Here is a 12,093-nt window from a genome sequence, read left to right as displayed (position 1 = left end):
TGGTTCCTGGAGTATAGTAGGTGCTCTCAAAGTGTTAGCTATTTCTTTCTGATTTCCTTATAGCCCTCCTGTACCTGGTGTAGTAGTGTCTAGTATTCAGTAAATAATGTTGACTAGCTTAGATTGGAAGGAGCAAAGATAGAGTAAGGGAGAAAAATAGGAAGTTATTGCGATAAGTCAAGCAAGAGATGATGCTGGGTGGCTTGGACCAGGGTGAGGGCAATGGAGGTGGCAGTGAGTTTGAATTTTAGCAGTGTTTGGAAAGTAAAACTAACTGAGTTTGCTGATCTATTGGATATAGATTGAGAAATAGTGGAGACAAGGGTGGTTCTGGGGTTTGGGTAAGCTACTTGAAAGGTGAATTTGCTAGCAACTGAGGTTCAGAAGACTAGGAATAGATAGTTTGAAGAGGAAGCTCTTGGAATTCACTTTTTGACAATCATACTTGTGAAATACCCAATAGACATTCAAGTAGAGATATCAATATGGTAGTTGGATATTACTAGACTGCATTTTATGTTGGGAGTACAGACGAGGGATGTAAATTTGAGAAATAAAGCTGTGAGACCAGAAGAGATCACTGAGTGAGTCTAGAAGGAAAAGAGAAGACTGAACCTGTTAGATACTTCAACATTTATGTATCAGTAAGGTAAGGAGGAACCGGTAGGGGAGACAGAATGAATGTGGTAGAAGTGCCCAGTAAGCAAGGTAAAGATAGAATTTTGAGGAGGAGAGCAGGAACAATTGTGTCAAATGATACTGAAAGGTTGATTTAAGATCAGAAGTGCCAAGTGGCCGTTATGCCTAGCAGTGTAGAAGTTACTGGTGACCTTGATAGGCACAGTTTCTGTAGAGTGGTAGGGGTATAATGCCTAGTAGGAGGGATATAAGACAGAATAGGTAGAGAGCAATTGAAGACTGAATACGGAGACTTGTTAGAAAAGTTTTGCTGTTGGGAAGGAGAAATATGGGGCACTGACTGGAAGAATATATGGAGTTAGGAGAAGAATTTTTTAAAAAGCATATTTATAAACGAGAAAGATCCGGTAGGAAAGGGAAAATGCCTCACACGGGAAAAAGAGGGGAGAGTTGCTGGAGCAAAATTTTCAAGTAGGCAAGAGAGGATGGAATCTAGTGAACAAGGGCAGGGATTGTTCTTGGGTGGGAGCACAGAAGATTCATCTCTGGTAACCAAAGGGATGAGAAAATATGAACATCCATTCTGCCAAGTGGGTAGATAGATATGATGCTAAGAGTTTATAAAAGTTTTTTGGTTTGTTTTTTAATTGGTTCTTTGTTCTCAGTGAAATAGACACAAAATCGTCAGCTAGTTTGAGGGAAGAGTTGAGAGAGCTATTTCGGAGGCCTGGAAATAAAGAATGGTTGTTAGGCAGCAATAATAGTTAATATCAGCAATTTAAAGTGACACCATTAGCATGGTGATGCTAGCTTGTTTTGGCTTCCCTCCTCCTCTCCCCAGCTATGTTTCCTTTTGCAGCCGTTAAGTATTGAACAGGCCAAGCACTGAGTTAACTTGGATTATATTTTTTAGCCTAAAAAACACGGCAGGGAAATTATTATAAAGATTGACCAGGGAATTTAAGCTTAATTAGGAGGAAAGAGAAGACCAGAGAGGGAGGACCTATGGATTGTAGGTCCTGATGGGTTAGAGTTGTGTGCTATACAGAGTGAGCTGGAGATGTGTGTTTGTGTGGGGGAGGAGGCTAGATATGGAAATTAAGGAGAGGATTGCAGTAATTGGTAATTGCAAGGTGTAGAGTTAGTGGTTAAGATATGATTGAAGAAAGATGACTGGAATAAAGAAGGCCAAGGCCTGAGAGACTGGGATTTTGAAAGGATCATCTATGTGGATAATAATAAAATTCCCAAGGATTAAGACAGGGGTAGTACTAGAGAGAGTGACATTGTGACAGAAGCTAAATTCTTCATGGAATGACAGGGAGTGATCCTGGTTGGGGTGTTTTGGGTGACTCCAAGGTGGGGTGGTGAGTGGAATAATCTGATGATACGCAATGCAAGTGCTAGGAGAATATGTAGGGGATGGGAAGATAATCGTCTGGAAATGACAATGAAGAGAAAAAGGAAAATAAAACATGAAAAGGAGGAATCATCAAAGAATACTTCAAGAAAATTTCCCGGAACTGAAGGTTTGAGCTTCCAGATGGAATGGACCCATTGAGTCCCAGCATAGTGGATTACCACAGAGCCACACTAAAACATCCTATTTTGAAATTTTAAAATATTAGATTAAAAGACTATTCTAAAATCTTCCAGAGGGGAAAGAAGAGTTTGCAGTTCAAGGATCGAAAATCAGAATGGTATTGAACTTCGTAAATTGCTGCACTAGAAATGGAAGGAAATGGAGCAGTGTTTTCAGAATTCTCAGGGGAAATGACTAGAACCTAGAATTCTGTACCCAGCCGACTATAGCTAATTGTGAAAATAAAATTAAGACACTTTCAGATGTGCAGGACTGCAAAAGTTATCTATTCCATATGTCCTCTTGTAGGAAGGTGTTAGATAATGGGCACAAGGGAGCAATAAAGAAGACGATACTGGAAAACAGGCAAAAGGACCCAACACAAGAGAGGGAGTAAGAGAATCCTAAGGATGGCAGTTGTGCAGCAGGCCAGGTAGCAAGAGTCCATCTTAGAGCAAATCAGAAGGCACTGTAGAAATGTTTACAAGAAGATGGATTTGGTAGTATACTTGATATATTGGAAGTATTGAGAGAGTTAGAAAATTGTGGAAGAGTTTAGGAAGAAATCAGGAAAAAACTTAAACAAAAATTTTAAAAAGATAGTTACAACTATAGTGAAGAAGTTGCTCAAAAAGGGAAAGTGGCCATTCTGTACCATATGGCTCATCTGTAAATAGTATTTACTGTGTCAACAAAGTAAATACTAGATACTGATCTAATAAAAGTTAGAACTATATTGGGAGAGTTGGGATGGGACGTGTTTACATTTGTGGAGCTGAGTTTCAGGAAAGAGAGATGATTTGTCATCTTCCACAGGAAGTCAACAGATAATACTAAAACTCATTATATACATTAAGTTATATATGATACACACACACACACATATGTATGAAATAAAGAGTTGAGATAAAAGAAATAAGAAATAAGAAAGGGCTTGTCCTTTGGGAATTGTAAATGCAGTAGAGGGTGGGGGAGTGGCTATTTTTCTTAATATGCCTTATAAAATTATTGTTTTCTTTCAGTGTAAGTTTGATTAAAAAACCTAACCCAGAAATAACATACACAGACACATACACAAATAAAACCAAACATGAAAATTGTATGGTGCATTCATATTCTCTTCCCTACTACTAGAAAGAAACCACCACAAATTTGTTGTATATTATATTCTTAAGTAAAACTCATTTTCTACTCCCTCTGAATTCTTCTCTTACCTTGAATAGAATAGACTTTTTATAACTTCTTTTAACTGCCTGCATTTTCCCAACTAGTATCCCTGTGAAGCATTTTTCTTTAAATGTAGTAGAACATAAAGGAGGGTAGGATAATATTCAGAATAGAAGTTTACACAGAGTCACACAAACTAATTTTTCCTGTCTTCCAACTCCCTTTATCTCTTCTTCAGAGCACAGAGCAGTCATGGAGGCTGCTTTTGTGTATGGGACTACATACCAATTTGTCTTAACCACAGAAATTGCCCTTTTGGAAAGTATTGGGTATGTATAAAAAGCATATGTCAAAATTTAAAGGTGTTTTTTTCTTGTTCACTTATTTCACATTACTTAGCATTTCCATTATACTCCCACAGCATGGGCTTAGATAAAGGAATCATAGCTGATGTGAATATATAAATGAAACCTGAAATCCTCTTTATTACTGTCATCTGCTGTATTACAGTCTTAAAATATACAGAAGTGATGTTAGACTAAGGTAACGAAGGCAGTGTGGATAAGCCACGAGATGTGAGTGGCCAAGTGGGATATCTTAGGAATGAATCTCCTGCGGTGATCAGATGGGGGGGATAAAATAACAGCTTGCAAAATGAAGCTTCAGAAATTCTTTGTGAGACTTTTGTAAGTTAATTTGTCATAATAATCTTAAATATATTTAGCTACAGTTTTTGAACAGAACGTTTGAATGTTTATTTTTCTTGTCTAGTTTACAATTTTAGGTGGAAGCCTATTTTCCACACTTTTTGGCTGGGTAACCTAGGTTTAAAGTTTTCTTTCTTTTTTGTTTGACTTCAAAATGCTCTTCAGGAAAATTAATCCAAAACAGGGCAAAATGGTGATTGTATGACCTTTTAATGCCATCCAAGAGTTTTTAATGAGCCCTCCTGCTGACCTCTCAGGAAACAGCAGCTATATGATATGCCACACACAGAGATGTTTAAAGCCCAGATGTTTTACAGCTCTACATTTAGAGGCTAGTGCATAGCAAACTGATAAGGTGAAATGACTTTTGAGGAAAAGGGAGTAGGGAGAGAAGAAAGTTTCTACAAAGAGAAGTTATATTTTTATTGCTCTGTATGACATTGACCAGCGTTCCTTTTTCCATTAGTCTCTCCTTATTGACCTGTCTCATTCTGCTGGTTCTCTCATTAATGAGTTAAATAAAGTGGATGCATACTCACTGTTTGTCTGTACTGCTGATTTCCCATCCTGGAATAGGGGAAGCCTTGTTATTCTCCATACCACAGTGATTGCATGCTAGCCCCACCATTTCTCTGGGGGTTAGTTGTTTGTATTCTCTCATGTTATCAGCCTCTATATTTTTTAGTTAATGAATAATTGCAAATAATAGTGTTATTAAAGCATGAAGAGGTGGTTATTTATTGGCAAGGTATAGGTCCTATTATTTACCTTACACATCCTGTTCAGTAAGTTATACTACACATATATATAGTATATGTATGTGTATATATAGTGTGTGTGTATATATACACACACAGAATATGTATAGATATTCTGATCTAAGACTAAGGCATGGTATTGTTCTGTAAGATTTTTTTGCTTTTCCCATTTTTTAAATGGGAATTTAAAAATGCACAGTTATCTTCTTATCCTGTTTTTCATTCGCTTTGAGTATATGATGTATTGGGGAAGTTTGGATTATCATTTCTTCATAGGTAACAAGATGGTGATGAGTCATCCCTGGACCTGAGGTGACAGGGAGAGACTATAGATTCTGAATATAGTGGTGCTGTGATATCACTTCTGGATAAAGTAGTTGACTATTTGGGTTATCTCCTCACAGGAGTGAGGTGAATACATTCTTTCTTTCACTTGTTAATTCTTTCATTCAGCAAATATTTATTGAATGTGGTGTAGACACTATTCTAGTTTCTGGTGTTACAACATCAGTTAAGATTAGTATATTAATTGCTGTATCATATTGGATCTGAGTGTGTTTGAAATTATTTGTTAAGAAAAGCATTTATGATCAATAGTAAAAGATAGCATGCCATAGACTCCAGTATTTTCTGCTACTTCCCTATATTCCCTTCCTAAGAAATCTGTGGGCCAAGAAGGATATTACCCATGCCCCATAAATGTTACAATCCATTGGATCAGAGGTGGGCACCTGACCTAGGGCCAGCAAATCCATTGGCTTACTTGAGCAAATGAGACAGATGAGAGATCCTCTCTCCCAGGAACTTCGAATTGGACATGGAAAAGCTGGATTATACAGCAGGGTAGCTGTTCTGCTCACAGGAATGTTTTGCCCACTTGTAAGTAAAACAGAAAGATGTCTTCCCAGATTGAATTGAGAGCTGAAAAGTGTTAATGGCAAACGAAGGTCCCTGAACTCTTCCTGTTCAGGTCTCTACATTTATTGTCTAACTTTTCTCTGATCCAATTATTTGAATTTTCCTTACATTCTGTGAGATTCTCTTATAAACTTCAAATAAGTTTCACTGTTTTTGTTTTCCGTTATCTGCAAGCAAATGATCCCTGATAAAATAATTTTCCAACATTATTCTGTTGTTTCAGAGGCTGTGATTCAGAGTCCAGCCTTAACTAGGACCTCCTGCACCTCAACACTTTCCTTTCAGCAGTATGTGACTATTCAGGAATCTCCTCAACAAGTTATATGCTTTCATTGCATCTTAGTTTTGTTTGAAATGCTCATTTGTCCTATCTTTTTGGAGGGGTCATTCTCTCCCTTTTTGTTTTTTAAGCTCTGCAATAATCTCCCTTTTCTTCCCCTTCCTTCTCCTTTCTAGTTTGAAGCAGAAAGAAATATTTCCTTGTTCCTTGTAGTATTATAGCACTTACAAACTACATTTTAATTGTTTGACTAACTCTCTCTCCTTCAAGGATGTAATTGTCTTATTTACCTTTATCTGTTGTGTTTAGCACAGGGCCTCACCCATAGTAGGGATTAAGTAAATCTTTGAGTGACTATTTCTTTAATCATTTAATTGATTAGAAATTACTTTGCAATTAAATTTGACATCAGTGAACCTTGTCAGCTCAATTTAAATATGTCTCAAGAATTAAAATAGCATTTTAAAAATAAATTTTTGTAGTATTTTGCCAAACCCTACTAATGCCATATGGATATTTCTAAAATGCTATTTTAATTTTGGCAAACCTTATCTCCACTATAAGTTTATCTTTGAATTCTCATACTGAAGAGAATGCCAAAGCTCAAATTATAAGCCATATTTGCTGAGTTTTGTAATATTTCAGATACAAACTCACAAACTCCCACAAACTGTCACATGGTTTCTATTTTAGACTGTTTTGGCTGAAGTTTATTCAAAACAGCTTCGGGTTTAAATTAAATTTAGAAAATTTGCGTTACAAAGCTCCATTTAGCATAGCTCTAGAAAAGCAACTATATTTGAAGTTAATCTCATTGTCCGCAAGGTGACAGCCTTTTATGGAAGAAAGATTATAGTCTTGCCTGTAACCTATTATAATTTAGAAACTACCATATTAAAGAGTTCAGAAAAAAAAAATTGTTTATACAACTCACATGGTTTGTTCAGATATTAAGGTTAATTTTCTTTAATATCCTATATCTTGTTTTTTGCCCAAATTCATTTAATTTTCTACTCTTTCAGGCTTTTACTAAAATAATAATTCAAAAGCATGAGACTTAAGACAAAATTTATTGTTACATCTTTTTGGATGGTAGAAGGATCACATATTGAACCTCATTGAGTTAATTAATTTTTAATTTATAGCTCTGAGGATGTGGAATATGCACATCTCTACTTTTTTCATTGTAAACTAGTCTTGGACTTGACCCAGCAATGTAGAAGAACACTAATGGAACAGCCATTGACTACACTGAACATTCACCTGTTTATTAAGACAATGAAAGCACCTCTGCTGGTATGTGTCTTATTTTATATTTTTATTTGCTTTCTACTGCCTGTATAATTGCAAAAGGTATGTGTCTTATTTTAACATACATAAAATGTATTAAGTTTTGATTTACAGATGCATGTTTTACTAGATGAATGACAGTTATATCTTTTCCTTTTTTTCCCCCTCATTTTGAGGGATTTAGGAGTAATTCCTTATTAAAGGCAGAATAGAAAATAGACTATCCATTAAATGACATTTTAATACCTTCATATATTATTGCATTGAAACCCAAATAAAGCATTGTGTAAGTGAAAATATTCTGTGGTAGTAATAATGAACTCTGGGTCTTGGTGAGCACTCGCAGATCACAAAGACCACGCATCATGGTTAAGAAAAGACCTCTTTTTTTTTTTTTTTTTTGAGACAGAGTCTTGCTCTGTTGCCCAGGCTGGAGTGCAGTGGCACAGTCTTGGTTCACTGCAAGCTCCGCGTCCCAGGTTCACGCCATCCTCCTGCCTCAGCCTCCTGAGTAGCTGGGACTACAGTCACATGCTGCCACACCCAGCTAATTTTTTGTGTTTTTAGTAGAGATGGGGTTTTACCTTGTTAGCCACGATGATCTTGATCTCCTGACCTTGTGATCCACCCACCTCAGCCTCCCAAAGTGCTGGGATTACAGGTGTGAGCCACCGCGCCTGGCCAAGACCTCTTTTATGAATGCTTTGATCACTATTTTAAAAATTGGTAGATATTAGGACCTAGGATTTCTGGTGCTCCAGTTTCCTTACCATTAGCCTGAAAGAATGTTGTAGAGACACTAGGTGATGGTGATCAGCAAACTGTTCTCTCTAAAAAGTTGAAGGGTTGTGCTGAGCATATATAAAATCTTCAGTAGATCTTCTCATTCAGTATGTCTTTTTTAAAATATAAAAATGATGCATGTGTATTATAAGTAATCCAAACATTACAGCCAAGTATGAAGGAAAAGTTTTAAGAAGTCATTTAATCCCTTCACTCAGAAGTTAATTTTAGATGACCTCCACACCTGTCATCTTTGCACCCACATGGATGCATAGAGATAGGAGAATGAATGGATTAATGGACATGTCATATCGTGTGTACTACTTTATAGTAAGATGTCTAATCTTGAGTTTAATAGAAGAAAATGAAACTGATGTGAAACTAGAGGGATTCTGGAACTTTTAATAAGTGTTTTTCATCAGTAGAGGGCTCTTTAAGGAATATTGTCTCAAGTGTTTAAAATGGTTATGAAAGACATTAAGAAATTGAAATCATTATATTTTAAAACTTTGTTTCCATTTTAGATAGTATTGACTTTTTCCTACCTGTGAAAGATGAGAAAATTAGCTTCATATGTTTATTTCCATCTCAGCTCCCTTGTCCTTCTGATTTGTGTTCATTTTGTTCTTTGAACATTATCAAGGTCTATGATATTTATATTCAATATACTCTGTTTTGTAACCATAATTCCCTCTTCTTAAAAAGCATTGCTTCTGCACTTAAATAGATTCAGAGCTCGCCACCACAGTTTTATGGGCTTTATTCCTTAGTTCTTTTTTTTTTGAGACAGAGTCTCACTCTGTTGCCCAGGCTGGAGTGCAGTGGCGCAATCTCAGCTCACTTCAAGCTCCACCTCCCGAGTTCACACCATTCTCCTGCCTCAGCCTCCCGAGTAGCTGGGACTACAGGCACCCACCACCACACCTGGCTAATTTTTTTTGCATTTTTTAGTAGAGACGGGGTTTTACCATGTTAACCAGGATGGTCTCGATCTCCTGACCTTGTGATCTGCCCACCTCGACCTCCCAAAGTGCTGGGATTACATGCATGAGCCACCATGCCCGGCCATTCCTTAGTTCTTTAAGTGACTTTTTTCTGTGGTTGGATTTTGACTACAAGCATTTTTTTTTTTTTTTTTTTTTTAAGAAAGCAGTTTAAAGGTCTTTCTTTCCTTTCACGTTGGGAGAATACCCTCTGAATTTGTTTTAAGCTTCCATACTAGCATAGAGCAGAGATAAAGAGAAAGGGCATTTCACTGTATGGTTCTTCACTATTTCCCTCCAGGTTCACTTCCTTCTCTTTGACTAGTGGAGTATTATTAAGAATTCTCAGGATTTTGTCTTTCAGCATTGGGGGTAAGATTAGGACTCATACCTAGCTTTACTAAAAATCTGTTTTTATTTTACTACAACATTCTGGCTTGAAGTTGTGCCCTTTCCTAAAGTTTCTGCTCATGAATTTTTTTTTTTTTGACTGTATTTCAAAACTATTTTTTGTTTTTGTAGATAGATAATAAGGAGGAAGATTCTCTGATCTTATTTCACTTTACAATGCTTACTAGGAATTATGTAGCATTAATTTTGAAATTAAAAAACCAAAACTTTAGAAACTTTTTATTGACTTAAATTAAGTGTGGTTTTACCTGAAAGCATAACATGGCAAAAAATTTAGGCCATCATTTATATTGCATTCTGTAGGAACAACAGCCCCTTGAAATACACGTTTTATAAAATACAATGTGAATGGTACTTCCTAGAATTGTGCCATGCAGGTGACCCTATTCTAACTGCTGTCCACCTAAAAGGAATATTAAATTGTCAATCAAAGTCTGAAGTAGGGTTTGCTTCAACACTTTCACAGAATAACGCATAAGCGTTTTATTTGTTTGAACTTTTTTTTCCTAGACAACTAGGGAACCGGGATATAGGATTCAGGCAGAGGCTCCAGAAGCCCGGTAGACACTGAAATAGGTAGGAATGACCAGTAGCATGAAGCCAAGAAAGATGTGAAAGGCTGAACTGAAGATCAGTGCTGAATTGGAAAGCTAAGCTGAGAATTCAAACCTTGATGTCAGCCTAGAAATACCTGGCAGAGTGAGGCCTAGAAGCACAGATTCGTGGACTTTCATAGACCGGAACAGAGAAAATGAATGTAGAGTACAGAAAAGGAGACAAAGCCTCGAAAGATTCCTTGAGACTATTGGAGGGTGGCTAAGGTCTTACCCCAGTGGAATTAGGAAGGTGTTAGAATCCTCAGCTGGTTTGGTCACTTTTATGTTTTAGTACTTTAAACATTTGACCAAATCAGTGTTTGAGGTTGTTTTTTGTTCTTAAATAATACATTTGAGGTTTAAAAAACTGAGTAACGTCAAACCCTTTTATAGGAAACACTTCTTAGACCAAAATTTGTTCTAACTGGGTTATATCCTTTGATGGTATAGTTAACTGGAATGAGATAGAGAGGTCCTGAAAGTTCGTACCTAAATTTGTTGACTTCTTACAGGTTCTTGTTAGTAGCTGACTTCATAGTTGACTTTGAATTCATGTTTCTTGCTTTATTCTTATTCTCTCATAGTACCACTGAAGCTCATTTCCCTATCTCCCCCGCTTATCTTAGACATTATTCTATATACAAGCCCTTAGGGTTTAATCATGGTTGGGTTTTGTGTGTTTAGTAAGATGCTTTGCAAATTAGCCTGGGTTTCTGGGTTCAGGATCTGAAATAATTTGGTATGTTTACAAAGTCTTTTTATAAACTAATAAAAATGGAAAGTAGGATTCAGGCTTTTTTGTAAACTGCATTGTGTCTGATCATTGCAATTACATGTATTATTAGTTCACTTCTAAGCATATGAAAATAGATGCAGATTGCTTTTGTGTGTGTATTTATTGCTTTTTTTTCTTTTAGGTAAACAGGGTACTTGGACACCTAATTGTAGACATACAAGACAACTATGTCTTATACTCATGATGGGAGGTGTGTCCTTTTGATCATGTCAAACTGAAAATAAATCTTGAGCATAGGATTTTTAAGTGAATTTCAATCTTAAATAGGTTAAATAAGATTCTGCCAGATATGGAGTTGTTTTAGATGTATTATTAAGGTTCCCAACAGTGAACACAGATGGGAAAATGGTTCAATTATTGTCCTGTTGGCAAATACCAAGGACATTTTAGAATGCTGATGATTTTCTCCATGATAGATTCAGCTTACATTCGTAGATAGAAGGAAAGCTTTTATCTGAATTCCAAGAAGAATTCTCAAGTGTAAATATCTGATAAAATGTTAAAAAATCGGTAAGTGTACACATTTTTAATAATTTCTGAAATTTTTACATTATTTTTTGTTTGTTCATCTAGCTGTCTGTCTCAGACAGATTCAAGACACTTGGATTAAATTAAACCTACTCTTTTATGTAGGAAATTAGAAAGATGCTGTTATGATTTATTCATTTAGCTCCTATTTCTAGAAAACTTATGTGGCAGTGTGCAATATTGTACAGCATAGTGTTTCCTAACATGGTTGTTTTAGAGCCTTTTTTTCATTGTTGTAAAAACCACATAAGATTACCCTCACAACAGTGTTAAAGTGTGTAATACAGTATTAGCTGATGTACGTTGTTGTACAGCAGATCTCTGGAACTTTTTAATATTGCATGACTGAAACTCTATACTCATTAAACACACAACTCTACCTGACCCCAGTCCTTGACACCACCAGTCTACTTTCCATTTGTATGAGTTTGATTACTTTAGATACCACATATACACTGAGTTATGCCATATTTGTTTTTGCAGTTGGCTTATTTCACTTAGAATAATGTCCTCACAGTTCATCCATGTTGTAGTGTATGTTAGGATTTTATTCTTTTTTAAGGCTGAATAATATTCCGTTGGATGTATATACCGCATTTTATTTATCCATTCATCCACTGATAGATGTTTAGGTTGCTTCCACCTCTTGGCTACG

General features: G+C 36.2%; 1 protein-coding gene across 1 annotated transcript in view; it reads left to right on the top strand.

The window, feature by feature from the left end:
- Positions 1-12,093, top strand: part of TXNDC16 (thioredoxin domain containing 16) — a 123,391-nt gene that overhangs the window by 30,352 nt on the left and 80,946 nt on the right. The window contains exons 8-9 of the mRNA XM_011961803.1: positions 3,627-3,717; positions 7,197-7,347. Coding sequence (XP_011817193.1) covers positions 3,627-3,717; positions 7,197-7,347 — 242 coding nt within the window. The remainder of the gene's footprint in view (positions 1-3,626; positions 3,718-7,196; positions 7,348-12,093) is intronic.

Source organism: Colobus angolensis, unplaced genomic scaffold, assembly GCF_000951035.1.
Source record: "Colobus angolensis palliatus isolate OR3802 unplaced genomic scaffold, Cang.pa_1.0 Scaffold57, whole genome shotgun sequence".
In the NCBI taxonomy this organism is placed as follows: Eukaryota; Metazoa; Chordata; class Mammalia; order Primates; family Cercopithecidae; genus Colobus; species Colobus angolensis.
Note: the sequence above shows the minus strand (reverse complement) of the source record. Positions and strands in the feature narration are given on the sequence as shown.